This window comes from Orbicella faveolata, unplaced genomic scaffold (assembly GCF_042242905.1).
Source record: "Orbicella faveolata isolate gen_17 unplaced genomic scaffold, um_ofav_v1 contig_12, whole genome shotgun sequence".
Taxonomy (NCBI): domain Eukaryota; kingdom Metazoa; phylum Cnidaria; class Anthozoa; order Scleractinia; family Merulinidae; genus Orbicella; species Orbicella faveolata.
In genome coordinates this window covers 31,879,474-31,895,000 of record NW_028301539.1, presented here as the reverse complement: position 1 = coordinate 31,895,000, position 15,527 = coordinate 31,879,474, and the positions used below count along the sequence as shown (strand labels likewise).

At 37.7% G+C, this 15,527-nt stretch overlaps 2 protein-coding genes across 2 annotated transcripts in view; one reads left to right on the top strand and one right to left on the bottom strand.

Moving 5' to 3' along the window:
- Positions 1 to 8,978, bottom strand: part of LOC110044411 (cation-independent mannose-6-phosphate receptor-like) — a 42,334-nt gene extending 33,356 nt beyond the window's left edge. Inside the window, exons 1-7 of the mRNA XM_089277552.1 lie at positions 8,821 to 8,978; positions 8,411 to 8,693; positions 6,852 to 7,023; positions 5,403 to 5,689; positions 4,136 to 4,403; positions 1,618 to 2,331; positions 999 to 1,159 (exon numbers count right to left, since the gene is read on the bottom strand). Coding sequence (XP_089133678.1) covers positions 999 to 1,159; positions 1,618 to 2,331; positions 4,136 to 4,403; positions 5,403 to 5,689; positions 6,852 to 7,023; positions 8,411 to 8,693; positions 8,821 to 8,954 — 2,019 coding nt within the window. The 5' untranslated portion in view covers positions 8,955 to 8,978. The remainder of the gene's footprint in view (positions 1 to 998; positions 1,160 to 1,617; positions 2,332 to 4,135; positions 4,404 to 5,402; positions 5,690 to 6,851; positions 7,024 to 8,410; positions 8,694 to 8,820) is intronic.
- LOC149117576 (uncharacterized) overlaps positions 1 to 14,073 on the top strand; it is a 70,057-nt gene extending 55,984 nt beyond the window's left edge. The window contains exon 3 of the mRNA XM_089281634.1: positions 13,573 to 14,073. Coding sequence (XP_089137760.1) covers positions 13,573 to 14,073 — 501 coding nt within the window. The remainder of the gene's footprint in view (positions 1 to 13,572) is intronic.
- Positions 14,074 to 15,527: the final 1,454 nt, after the last annotated feature.

Sequence of the window (15,527 nt, the reverse complement as noted above, 5' to 3'; positions counted from 1 at the left end):
CCTGAGTTTATTATATGGCTAACTCTGTGAGCAGGCAAGATGAATCAAATCCCACGCTGTGACTGGCTACCCGAGCAGGAAAGATGGAGCTATCTTGCCCGCTCAGGACTACCCGCTGTGTCCTGCAAGAAAAATTTCTCCGAAAGCCATATAATAAATCCTTTATTGACCAAGCTTGTTTGTCAAGATGGCTGGATATTGACCTTGTTCTTTTTTTGCAAGTTTATGCACCTCAACTCCATCTCAGTCCATAAACATGCAAAAAAAAGAACTCAGCCAATATCCAGCCATCTTGACCTCACACTTGCTCAACAACCCATACATATTGAGCATTAGTACAGGAACAAAAAATAAACTATTAAAGGCCTGTACTACAAGGAAAACAACCCATCAATAATTTTCTTTACTTCACATGTGGTCACACAGCCATGAATAGAAATTAATCTTCAAAGGTCACTCCAGTGTAGATTGTCAAAAGCTACAGTTGGCGGTAGATGAATCTCTGTTACTTCGTACTTCAAACAAAATAACAAATTTGGAACGATTTTTCAAGCAACATTTCTAGATTTATGATTGAAGGGCAAGTAGGCGTGAAAATGTCGTGGGAGGGGGCTAAATCGACATCAAGAGAAATCAGCAAGTGAGAAGTGCCTGATAGATATATGCATGGTAAGATGGTGAAAGACCCACAAAAAAATTAGATTTTTTTAGACTTATCACAAGTTTAGTTTCAATATCTGTCTATTACATATTATCGATATTTGATGGCCAAAACAAGTGAATGAGATCTAGTCTGGAGACTGGGAAATACCATCCCTGGACATCCCAGAGAGTTTTTAAAGGAGCTCAGCCACCGTATGCACATTTTGAAAAGTTTAGCCTAAATATTTCAAATTTGTTGTTAGCAGATGGTCCACGCACTAGTGAGACAAACTCAACTTGGTTTAGTACAATTTGAAACTTGATGACACAGATGTCTCCTAAACATGAGCCCTCACCTTCAACTGAAACTTGTATTGAGAAGCACCATTTACAGTGTAAAAATCATCCTTGCCCCATTTATGTGTGGCCAAAGGAGTCAAGTCAAACACATAACCAGCATCTTTATCTTCCACCTTGCAATCTTGCCCAAAATTTAGACCCAGTGAACATGCAGCAGCTGTTTACAGGTCATTTAAAAAACAGAAAGGTCAGTAATGTATAACACAAGGCATGTGCAACAACAAATTACTAAACTGATCACTGTTCTGTGGAATCACTTGGACTCTCAACTAAGATTAACATCTATTAACATCTGGGGTTTTACCAATGAGCCCAAATCTTCCTATGCTCAGATTGTTTTGATAAATGACCAACTGAAGGGGTGTGCGGAAAAAGACCCTTAGCGACATCTGATAGACTGCAAGATTCCCCTAGCAAATTGCTTTCCGCTTACTTCAATGAAAAAAGGAGAATTTGACATGAGATCAAGAGTCACTTAGGGCTTTTTTCCACGCACCCCTTCAACTAATGTCAGAAACCTGGAGTGTTGCTGCACTTGTTTAGGAGGTAAAGTGTTTTGAGCCTGTATGGTTCTAAAAGCTTTAATAACTAACGGGGTAAAGAGCACCTCAGTACCTGACTTCCACATAAACTGATACTGGCAGTCATCTGCTGTATGAGACACTAGCACAGGAGGACTCTCCAAATCCCCTGGTTGACACACAAATGTAATTGTAGAGTTTCTTGTGATACTTTTCCCCTTGTCCTTCTTGCATTCACTACCCTGGGTATAGACCAGTTTAATAGAGTTGTCTTGATTCAGAGTTGGTGGATCAGTGTACTTCCCAAGACTTACCACCTTCCCCTTGTCAATCATACAGATAGCAGATCCGCTATCACACTGGCTTGTCTCTTTACGAGGCATTAACTGACCACAAACATTGATGAAAATCAACTTGTTAGAGTTACTGCTCTCTCCATCTAGGGCAACCCAGTTGGAAGCCTTTTCCAGGCGCACAAGTTCTGAGAGATCATATCGGACACCAGAGGCACTTTCCACTCGACAGGCTGTCCCAGTGCGCCGACTAGGTGGACAGGCATATTTTGTAGTCCACGAAAAAAAGTAAAAACAATAGCTCTCAGTGAGAAAAACAGGCTCTCCTTTGCCAGCATGATAATCACATTTAAATAAAATAACAGTTGTTCTGTTGAGTCCATTACTGCAATTTGTGCCATGGTCGTAAGTTAATGTAAGCTGGCCATCTGCATATTGCATTTTCTGTGTTGATATATCTCCCAGTGACCTTCTCAAATGAGAATGATCTTCCTGGCACACTGTAGATTTGATTCCTGACAGCCAACAAGAAAACAATGTTATAACAATCTCTGAGAATGTTGCTTAACATAGAGTGTAACCCAAACATTCTGTATGCTAATATTGATAACATATTAACTTAATCCCAGAAGTTTGGTTTTACAGCTATGATCACTGTCATAAAGACATTAATTTTATAACTTCAGGGCATCCCATCATTAAAACTTCTGTTATCCTGCATCACATGTCCATTTTTACTCTCATCTCGCATCCTGCCAAACGCATGTTGGACCCTCTTATTAATAACTGGAAAGTTTCTAACAGAAAGAAAAATCAACGTCTTTATTTGATTGTTCATTTCCAGAAAATATCCATACTCCCCCCACAGAAGGGATTGGAATTTCCTGGGGGGTGGGGGGTTCCATAAGACCAAAAAAATTAAAGAAATGCATGAAGCTCAATTGGAATTTCCAGAGGGGTTGGGGGGGGGGGGGTACTTAAAAAAATTCCCTTCCGTGGGGGAGGTATGGATATTTTCTGGAACTACACGTTTTCAAATTATTCTAGTTGTTGCATAGCTTTGTGATTGGCTCCAACAAGTGAATGAGCACTAAAAGAGGCAAATGATGTAAACTGTATAAAATGCAAAAAGCATTTTCACATAAAATTGGGCTACATTGTAAGCATATTCAGTGCAGATGTTTCAACATATTGTATTGTTATGTTAGATTTGTGGGTCTTCTGTATTTAATATTTGAACAGTAAAGAGTACAGTATGTAAAGAAAAATGGAGTCAAACATGTTCAATCAATCACAAGTGGTTTAAACACCCTTCAAGAATACATGAGCAAAGCTTTACTTCTATTTAACTATACATTTTTGAAGATGTTTTATAAGTTCAATACATGTAATTCTATCGCATAATAGTTGACAAGGGCATAGCTGAGGCAACTATCACGCACAGAAATTGAGAGTGAATAATCTAATTGTTTTAGTATAAATCTAGTAGTTGTTCAAAACTTTGTCTAAATCCTGTTTACAGACACTTTGAAAATGCAAAGAAGCGGCCATCATTTTGTTAACAACTGCACATTGTTAGGCTACTCACCATCCACATGTACAAAAGAATAGATGGTGAGTGGTATAGCCAATAAAATATTAGAGAGAATGACATTGGAGAATGATAGAATGATAGAATGATAGAATGATACAATGATACAATGTTTGTAGATTTATACTAAAACTTGATAGAAACACAGAGGTCGCATGGGCTGTTGATGTAATTACACATATGGTGAGAACAAATTAAAGAGGATCTAAATTTTGCCAATCAAAAGAAAAAATTCATTTTCCTTTCTTTTTCTCACATTATAGAAAGGATTTTCTCTCTGTTTCTTTTGTGGTATAGAAATACTGATAGCAATTAGTTTGGGTGAACTAAAAAACACTCCCATTATGTGTCATCCATAACTTGTTAGTATAAATCTACTAGCATTCGTGCATGAATGCCGCTCTCTTATTGGCTATGCTACTCACTATCTATTATGTTGTAGATAGACAGTAACCCAGCAGTGGCTGTGGCTGCTTCTTTGCATTTTCAAAATGTATCTGAAGAAGAATTAGATAAAGTTTTGAATAACTAGATTTATACTGAAACAATTACACAATGTAGCCTATTCGTTTTCAATTTCTATGCGTGATAGTTGATTCGGACTGCATTCTCTTCAACTACAAGTATAACACATTAGAAATCTTAAGCTTATAATCTAATAATTGTTAAATAGAAACTGGGAAAGTGTTTTCTATTCCTCAATCAAATATAATGTCCATGACACAAACCTCCACAAAGAGAAACAAGTGCTTGACAAACATTGATGTAATAATTATAATGGGTTGTTTTGCCTTGTGAATCAACGTCATCATGCTTTATTATGTAAGGGGTGATCATGGCTCTAGTGAGCGGCGTCAAGTCGAAGTTAACAAATTCATTCCTCAGCACACAGCTATTTGTAGACATGACACTGGACTGTGGGCAAGCAAAGTCTGTCTCCCAGAGAACTTCAAATGCACAGTCATGAGCAGCTGTCAACAATGGGCCTTTATCACCCTAAAATAAAGATATAAGCACCCAGTTTATACTGTGCTTAAGGAATATCATGGTGCTCCACTGGAGTGCCTTAATTGGCTCCAGATTGATAGATATGGGTTAGACGCCTGACACAATTCACCAGAGCTGGCATTAAGGGCTGTAACCCATAACATCTGTTACAGCTGAGTATGCTTCATTTTCCCTTGATGCTACAGGTTTAATTGCCTGTTGTTGACAGAATTCACCCACAAAGTAACAAGACTTTTACCAATCTGTTAAAATGACTCTGGAACTGTGTTAATGTCTCGGTCAGTCTGTTTGATTAAAATGCTGAACCATTCGAACATTCTGAGAAACTGTTTCAACGTTCTTGATGGCCATTTGTTACCCATTTAACATCCGGTTTTTAAAGCTGTTTATCACGTTAGTGTACGTTTTCTAAAATCAAGTCACATTTAGTTTGCGACGGGTGTAGAGAACAAGGCTACAGATGACTCAAAACTTTATGACAGCCCTGCCTCACTCTTACATTATATTGCCTCTCTTCTAAGAGGTGCATTATCATGTACCAGAAGCCCTGGTGAAAATCTTTCAAGGAGGATGACGATCGTATCCTTGAAGCATCTGGTCAAGATCTTTAACCATCTTTACCTAAATGTACATGCACAAATAAATAAATATTCTTGCCAGGATCTTCAAAGATCTTGACCGAGATTCTTAAAGATATTAAAGGATTGCAACATCTTCCATTGAAGGATCTTCACAAGATCAAACGGCTTTCAATAATGTCTTTTAAGAATCCTTGAAAGATCTTTCTCTTTAAGAATCTTAAGAAGATCTCAATAAGGAGCACAACATTTAAAAAAAAATAATGTTGTGTTGGGGAGAAGTACAATAATATACACACAGGTAAAAACAGTCATATACATCTGTACATGTAATCCTTCTTGAAACCCAAGCTAAAAATGTTCTTCAAACACTACCATCTCCATGAGCGTGTTTGCATTGCTTACTTACCATTTGTTTTGGGCACTTGAAGGTTATGGTAGTTACAGGTAAGCAGCTGTCAACTTTTTGTGTTGTGTTATAAACAAGGATAATATCATTTTGGGGTGAGAAATGGAGATTACTAGCGTAATTGATATTTCCCAAATCTTTTGTTGTTTGAAGCTTTTTGTCTATTCTGCACATAGAACTGTTTGCGGGACAGTCTTGGGTGTCGCCAGTCTTTTCAGCAGTTATTCCTCTGCAAACATTGATGTGAAAATCAAAATTTGAAATTGAAGAAGAGACCTCATGTCCACCTGTGACAAAGAAATTAAAGTGTTCGTGACTTAACTTAACATTAAATATGTTGCACTTATTTACTGAGGAAAAGGGCCAGAAAGGAAAACATTTAGCATAGTGTCATAGTATGTAGAGCACAGCAATTGACAAGCTGATGATAAAGACTAGATATGTTCCCATATTAATATACCCTGACCTAACAAGGGAAGTAGACGTGTTAGAAAGGTTTTTTGGAGAAACACTTTAAGATCAAAACCAGAGAAATCAAAAGCAACTGACTCTGAAATTTTGAGCTTGAAAATTGTGTCATGAGAACGGTTGTAATTGTTTGCTATTGATTCCCTTACTCTTTATCTTAAAAATAAAATTGTGTTACAATGGTGCATCTGTGGGAGCTCTGAGTTTATTTACTCAATTTTTCACCAATTGAAATTAAATACTTCAGCACCATACTTATCTTTGAAAGATCTACTCATTGAAACTAAAAAATGACACACTGTGCTATTTGGGTATGTAGGATTTACTTGACTGAAACCCTGTCCAAATATTTGGATATCAAACATGATCAAACACCTTTTGGTGACCAAACATGCTGATGTCATACTGAGTGGCTAAACAGTATCAAACATGTTTAATCACAGTCCAAACGAACAAAATATTTTACAGTGTTTGATCAAATGTTCAATGTTCAATGTTGTGGTCACCAAACAGTGTTACAGTGTTACTTTTACAGAGTTATACTTTCACTGTAAACATGATACAAGTAACCTCCTTTGGGTCCTGCTGTTTGTCAGTGTGTGGGTTTATCTGCTTGTATATATATGTGTTGTAGGAGGCGCGGTGGCCTCATGCTTTATTAGTGCATGCGACTCTGGATCGAGCGGTCCAGATTCAAGCCGTGACCGGGGGTATTGTGTTGTGTTCTTGGGCAATGCACTTTATTCTCTCAGTGCCTCTCTCCACTCAGGTGTATAAAAGGGTATCAGCAAATTTAATGCTGGGGGTAAACCTGCAATGGACTGACATCCCATCCAGAAAGGAGTAGAAATACTCCCAGTCGCTTCATGTTATGAAAACCAGGATAAGCTCGTATGCATACATTACCTTTACAAATACATATAAGAAAAACAAAAATATACTTAACATTGATTCATCCTCTGCACAATATTGATACCGTACCTTTCAGTTTAATTAGAGGTGTAAGATCCCTCAGTTTGTTGTCCTTTCCATACAGTGAACATGGTATCTCAGGTATCTTGGACGGTGTCTTGCAAGCCTCGTTTGTGACAAACTCAAAGTTTGCCACACAAAGACTGCCTGCCACAGAGACATCCACAAACTGAGGTGATCCCTAAAGTTGATCAATAATCATAATGAGAGAAAACGTAGATGAAGTGCTCTCAAAAATCACATGAAGAGTGAAGATCACATGAGCTTTGTCAAACATACATGTATCTGAGATAGCCAAATATGGTTGATAATTATTTATTTAAGGCATTTTCAAGGCTTTTAAATCAGTTCACACATGCAACCCTTAGATTCACTAACTACGATGCCACTCAATCAATCAATCAATTATTTTATCTAAAACCTCAGTTAAGAGAGTTATGAGGCCTTAGATCTGTCACTCTCGTGTCAAGTTAATCCAATATTGTTAACACACCCAGATTATCCTTTAGTATCTTAGTGTCCAATTAAAAATTAATGTCGGATAGTTTTTAAAAGCATCTCAGTTAAAAATACCACAGTTTGTCTGAGCAAATCATATCCAAGGAAAACAATAGATGAAAGAATTTAAACCACTGTAAACTAGGCATGTTTTTGCATTGGGACAATGGCAGAATTCTTATACTTAGATACCTGAAATTAGATACATGTAACTATACCATTCTTGTGACAACTTGGTGTACAAGTATCAACTTTATGTTACGGTTTATACACTCCCACAAAGTAACAACTCCAAAGAGGTAATGACCCCCGAGAGTAGCAAGCCTTAAACGCCACTAATTCTGAAGGTAACCAGGGTCATTACTTTTAGAGTTTTATGATGGTTTACGAAAACATACTTTTAATTCAAAATCAACCTAGCACTACATGGTTGGCTAATTTTGAAATCACTTTCCTGTCTACACCCTTAATCAGATCTATGCCAAAATTCTTGATTCCAATTAGTAATCTGAGCATCTACTTACCTGGAAAATGGCATGGGATAATGTTACACCAGTCAATTACAATTTTTTCGCAAATTTCACATTTGGTTAGCTGTACAGGTAACTGGTCACCTATGCCATTGAGGTTGTTCACTATGAGTGTGCTTGTATGATTTTGAAATTACTTGGCATGGCCTAGTATTCCCTCTGTAGATCACCGTACTCAATGCACTCCAAATACTATTGCTAATCAACAGTGCAATCACAGTTTTGTAATAAACATTTTGACGTCAGTCTTTCATGCTCTTGTCCTGTAATTGGTGATCATGAATTTTGTTAAAACATTTTCAACATGGCTGTGGAGCCATGAGGCGATAGCTGAGCGGATCCACAGACTACTTTGATAATGTCATGACAAAATTCGTTGTCAATAACAGGACAGATGCATAAAAAACTCACATCAATTTGTTATTTGCGATAACATCTTTGTATAAATTCATGTGTCCGTCCGCTTATTGAAAATGAAAATTAGCAAATGAGTGCGCAATAATTTCTGCAGTTATTGTAGAAAAGAAAATTGATGTTTACCAAAAACTTTCCACATCTCAGGAAGATGTTGGTTACCCATTTAGTTTTGGATCCCATTTCACAATCGTCTTCAGCACCCGTATACTGCACAGTGAAGCCTGTCCTAATTGTACTGTTTAAAACTTTAGGACCTACAGAACCCATATTCTTCGGATTCTTATCGTCAGTTGAAGTTGAACAAACAGATGAGTCCTTGTTTGCGTTGCAACCATGATGGTCCACTTTACCACAAATATTGATGTAGTATGTCTTCTGTAGCTTGTCTACGACAATCTTCCAAGTCCTGAAACAGTTCAGATTTAGAAAGACTTACAAGTCATCTATACGCAGTTACGGTATACGGAAGTTTCGAAACTCTCTCTTCCATGTTTAGAGACTTTTGAACACAATACTTGGATTGCTTTTCTTACCAGTCTGTTATGGAGTATGTTTTTGCTTTTCCTACAGGCAGCTTACATTTTGCTGGAAGATGTCCGTAAGCGTAAGGCCCACAGAGAAACAACAAGCCAGTAAACAGTAGAAAGCCATTCTGTTTGGCCGCCATCTTTGACTAGTCATGCGTAGAAGGTTGAAGCTACGTCACAGGCGAAAAAATCTTCATGTGACCGTCACGAGAGTTGTTGGAAGAACAAACATTGTTTTAATTTTATGTATTTTAATATTCATTTATTTATTGTTATAACACGTGTTCCAACTAGGATTGTGAAAGTTATGGATGCTGATCCTGGATCATGTAGACGATCAACCCCATTGAGACCCGTTGAACTGCATGGAATGCATTGAGAAAATAAAAATTCATGGTCCGTCGTCGATATTTTAGGATAAATGCACGACCCTCTGTGACCCACTATGAGAAATAAAACGACTCACTTTGAGAAATACGACCCACTATGAGAAATAAAACAACCATTGCCACCCGAACTATAAGATGGCATTTTGGGAAGGTTGGGCGGGGGTAGGTGGGGAATGAAAGTAGGTAGGGGTTGGGGATTTCTTTTTAACTGTTTTTTGAAAGACATTTCTTAGCAGTGACATAGTAGCCTTTTGTCCTCCTCTAATGTGGACCATTGCGTAACCTAACAACTGAACTTTGCAAAGTGCTCTACATAAGCTTGGCCAGTGGGTAATAAACACACGCTTCTAAGCTAATTTGTTGATTCATATATATCTCTGCTGCGCCAGCACGGCGAAGGGTTAACACTCGCAAACTCCAAAACCAGCAAAACTTCTTTTTTGCATAGAGGTATCCAATGCGTAACTTTATGATGCGTGATGGGTGACACGCGGCCAGCAATCGATCGATCAAATAAGCTGGATGGACGAACTCTACTCTGAAAGATCTCATGTTAAAAGAAAAGTCATGGATTCTACAGTTGGACTCGAAACTTACAATTTACTAACAAGAAATGCAAAAACAGCCGAGGACTAACAAACGGAACGGATAAGAAAATCTTGGCCTAAAGCTCTTGAGCAAAAGCTTCTAGAAATTAAATCGCTGCAAATTTTTGTCATGTCTTGTTTTGTTAAAACGTGAACTTAGACGAACGATTCCTGATTCCTCCACTGAACAATTGAACTGAAGGTAAGTCACTGAATTTCCATTCATCTATGGGAGCTTTTAGAGGATCACGAAATACAGCTGTTGGAAAGACAACTTTTCGCGTCTGCAAGTTTACATTTTTGAGGCCAAACCGTGAGTACTCCATTTTCGCAGAACAATCGAAAGAAGCCTAGACTAGTTGACAAAGTTAAGGGACCTATGAAGATCCACCTTTGCACTGCTCTGATTTAAATGAGGGGATAGAGGTCGATTTTGGTGGCGCAGCATTCTCATAGGAAAATTGCATTAATATTCATAATATTTATCAGAAAACTAGATGACATGGAATAAAAATAACAAAGAAGTAAAAACAAACTGAGCGATAAAAAAAAAAAAAAATTGAAATTCATTAAAACTAAAAAGAAAACAAAATAAAAATAAATTGAAAGTAAAATGGAAACAAAATTAAAATAAACTGAAAGCAAACTGAGAAACAAAATAAAAACGACATTGGAAATCAAATCAAAGCAATTGATTTTCAAGATAATTTGGTTTTATCAACTGGGTTAATAATGTGAATTGGCCAACGTAAAGAGATTCGAAAGCTGACGTTTCGAGCGTTAGCCCTTCTTTGGAGCGAATCGAGGAGTTGTGGCCAGTGTGTGTGGTTTACATATAGAAAGATGAAGCTATGCTATCGGTGGGTGCATGGTAACGTGAAAAACAACAGAATAAATTAGTTGAATGAAAAGCGTTCGTCGATACCGTAAGGATTAAGAGTGCCGACTAGGCGACCGATTCCGAGAACACCTTCGTGACGTACGTAGAGAAAGACGACAAAAACGCATCTAAACCGGTCGCGAGACCCTTTAATCTCCCCAATCATTCTAAGCAACATATGGCAGTCTGCGACTTTTCCCTACATCAAAGAAGCACGGAAAGCCGCAAAACTCTATAACAAAAATTTGTTTTTCAAATCGGCACTCTTAATCCTCACGGTATCAACAAACGCTTTTCATTCAACTAATTTATTCTGTTGTTTTCCATGTTACCATGCACCAACCAATAGATATCTGATGTTATAAAGAATAGGGACAGTGATCTTTTCAAAAGAATCACAAGTGACACTGGCCATGTATTATATGACTTGCTCCCACCCAAACGTAACAGAGCTCTTAGAGAAAGGGGCCATGACTTCATACTCCCTAAAGTAAAAACGGAACGATTCAAACGGGCTTTTGTAAATAGATGGCTTTTTAAATTCATTTCTTAAAATTTTTCTTGTAATACATATGATAGGTTTTTTTTCTAGTTTAGCTTAGTTTGTTATTGATTGTAAAGCCACACGTTTGTTGTGACTGATTTCTTAATAAAGACTTCTAATAGCGTAGCTCCATCTTTCTGTATATAAACCACACACAACCCACAATTCCTCGATGCGCTCCGACGAAGGGCGAACGCTCGAAACGTCAGCTTTCAAATCTCTTTACGTTGGCCAATTCACATTATCAACCCAGTTGATAAAACCAAATTATATTGTTATACTCCCCACCGACGCAGCACCACAGTTTCTATAGAAACTTACCCCCTCTATTCAATTGACTTTCAGTTTTGCTTTGAGTTTGCCATGAGAACGATGGGCCATCAAAACACAGCATTTGAATGTCAACCAGCATGCACACAGGGCGCCAGAACAAAATTAGGCTTGCGTTCTCCCTCGTTCGAAGGCAATTAAATTGGTTTACATTGTCTGTGTCATCGTAGACATTCATAGCGCTATAGTTTCTGCTGGTAAACTCGAATGCTTATTAGAAATGCCATATCCAGAGAAACGGAACCAATTCATTAAAACAACTCGCGTTTTGAAGGTCAAAGCTGATTAAAAGAACTTGAGTAAATCTCGAGACATTTCGGTCTCATTGAGATAGTTAATTCTATTATTTCCCTATACATTTCACCGCCACTTTACAACCAGTTCGTCATAAAATTGCAACTCAAGAAGCTCAGTAACCAGCTCTTAATTTTGTTTCCACTTCCCCCGAAAAAGGCGACAAAAAAGCTTCTCATTTTAAGAACCGCTGTACGTCTGCCAATTTCTAACTTCAAATTCTTATTTTAAAACAACATCAAATCTTCAAAATTTCCTATTTCCATAAATTTTACTAATCCTTTGAGAAAATCTATATTTGCATTCAAACCATAATACCCAGCAAAAATATGGCCTTCATGTTAACCCCCGCCTTAAAAAAAAAAGATAAAAAAAAAAAATGGTACGGTAACTCCTCGCATCGTGAGCTTGGGGGGCCTGTGCCGACCTTCAGGAATTGAGAGACTGGGTTCTAGTGTAATCTCTGTAATGGTGGCTTCCATGTGATTTGTGGTCACAGGCGACCCAAGCTCTCAATGTTATCCTTTTTTTTTTGTCACTTTTATGAGAACGTTCAGCTTAACGTGACATATGGCATATACTATCACATAAAGACCGAATTTGACTACGCGAAACATGACTCTGGCCTTGCAGTATATGGAGGTGTTGTGTTACAACGGTTTGAATTTATAAAGGTTTGTATGAGAATGCAACGGCTTTGCTTGAAAAGTCAATTACTCTTATGTTTTGTGAATAAAATCTACTTACCCTGTTACTGCGTTGTATTCTTTGTTGTTTGCCAGCTCCTCAGGCCGATCTAACGCGATTTCGGCGAGTTATCGTTCTGTGGGTTTCCACTACTAAAAGTAGTAGTGGAAACTCACAGAACGATAACTCGCCGAAATCGCGTTAGATGGTGGCTGAGTTCAAAAATTGAGGCTAAAAATACCTCTGATGTTTACGTTTTTGTATGATGCAAATGAGGAAAGTGATCATGTCATGAGCAGTTCCACTAACACAACACTGAATCAAGAATATCTCTAGAAATATTGGAGCAGTGTTGAAGCGGACAAACGCCATTGAAACAATGAGTGTCGTTTTGTTTCTTTTGTGATGTACAGTTCTGATGACAAGTTAAAAGAACACTGCTCTAATATTTCTAGAGATATGTTTTATTCAGTGTTGTACTGTTTTGGTGGAACTACTTATGACATCATCACTTTCCTCATTTGCATAATACAAAAACGAAAATTCTCTAAAACGAAAGAAGGTATTTCAAAAAGGAAAACACCATTCTTCTTTATTTTGGAAAGCCTAGTTCAAATAAGCAACAATTACTTTTTACTTCATGTACACTCTATTAAAAACTATTTAATTTAATTGAATTCTCTCTACCTAACCGCCGTAAACCTTGCTATACTGTACTAGGGTAAAAAGAGTGTGTGAGAACGAGTAGACTTGCTGGGTTCGCAAGCTTATCGTTTGTCAAACATTTGCATGTATTTCATGATTAATAATTAGATCCTTTAATATCTTATACATGACTGGGGTTTTAAGTGTGTTACGATGCAGCTTCATCTCAAACCTCTAGTATCAAGAACCAATTGTATGTGGGTTTTAACATAAAATTAAATTTTATTTTAATTGCAGACAATTGTAAGCGTTGTGGCCAGTTCTTTAACCAGTTATCACCTTACAAAGAGTGTGAACATTAACTCAGACAAGAATGGTGGTATATATACTTGCAAGTACAAGAAACCCTATACCTGCAAGCATTGTAAAAAGCGGTGCTTTAGCCACTCATCAGCTTGCAAGAAACATGAACGAATTCATACAGGAGTTACACCATATACATGCAAGCATTGTGAAGCGTGCTTTAAACAATCATCAGGATGGAAGCGACATGAACGAACTCATGCACGAGTGAAGTCTTATACGTGTAAACATTGTAATATGCACTCTAGCGACTTATTAAACTGCAAGCGACATGAACGAACTCATACAGGAGTGAAGCCGTATACATGTAAGTATTGTAAAATGTGCTTTGGCCAGTCATCAGATTGCAAGAAACATGAACGAACTCACACAGGAGAGAAGCCGTTTACATGCAAGTATTGTAAAAAGTGCTTTAGCCAGTCATCGCATTGCAAACAACATGAGCGAACTCACGAAGAGTTAAGCCTTGGAAGCATTGTAAAAAGTGTTTATTTTGACCTCGCGGCAAAATGCTTGCCGCGTAACCTTAGCCAGTCATAAGGTTACTAGCAACATGAACAAACCAAAGGACTAAATGTGGCCCTTAATTTTCCACCAGTCGTTTTGGCTTTTATTTTGACCTCGCGGCAAAATGCTTTTATTTTGACCTCGCGGCAAAATAATTGTTGTACAGTCCTTGAAGGGTTTTGATTAAGCCTTCTAAAACTATAATACTCAAATGTATGTATGCCAGGAATAAAGCTGCTTGCAACTTTTTATATCGCCAATTGGAGAAAGAAATATTATTGTACTGATTCTTTACCAACAATGCGTGGAAACATTTCAATTAATTACTTGTTGGTCTAAAGTCAATCGTACAGAGAAACTGTCTGCGAAATTTTAGATCCATAGCTCTTAACATTCAAGGTACAGGAATGATTTATTTAATTACAGAATATGTATACGATGGGAACACTATTCAGGGAATGTATGAGAGCATGCTGCATTCAATTGCCAATTCTTTTCTATCGATGTTCTCACGCCCTCGTCTCCTCAACTCGTGTAACCTGTCTCTTTGGCGCCCGAAAAGATGTCTGGTCTGTCTGGCTATCGTTGGTCATGACTGCAAGTTGCCCAGTTTACAGGTAGCTTTTTAGAAAGATTTTAAAAAGAATAGACCCTGTTGGAAGAAGGGGTCGTACTACTCAATCTGTGTGAAACCGCAAATCGATCAGGCATGAAACATAACGCTGGGTAGGACTGACATTTTACATTGAAGCCCCGCCTTACGGTCACCTCGTTAATACGGTCACCTCGTTTTTTTACGGTCACTTTTTGTTGTCCCGGAGAAACGTCCATACATTTTCTTATAAGAAAACCCCGTTAATGCGGCCACCAAGATAATGTGGCCACTCCGTAAGGCGTTAATGCGGCCATCCCGTTAATACGGCCAACGGCCACATTGTGAAATCTCATACGGCCATTGAAACCAGCTATGTTCATCTTTCCATTGTTAATATATATCAACACAGATACTATCCCAGCCCAAATAATGCATGTAGATCTTCTCTTGAAGTAAATAAAAGAATAAAAAGTCTTTTGGACCTTTTCTTTTGAATTTTCCCTAGTGTAAGCTATCTCTTTGAAAGTTTAGCAAGGTAAAAAAACGCGGGCAAATTGTGTTGATTATACGGTCAAAATGCAAAAAAAAAAACTTACAGAGGCGTATCTGATTGAAATAAATTACACTGGTTTATAACATACTCTGCCCTGGACAATTTTCATGGAGGAGACGTCTCAAAATTTGTCCCAAATTTAGCAAGAAGGGCACTGTCAGTTGAAAGGTCATACATTTTTCCCTTTAACGCATTACATGGCAATATTTTTACAAAAGTTTCCCGACATTGTACCAAATCTTAAAAATAAGCTTGCTCAAGCCCTTAGATTTCATCAGTTTCTTTCCACTTTCCTAAATTTAATGGCTTGGTTTAAGGCGGATTGGCTGTGCTAGACTG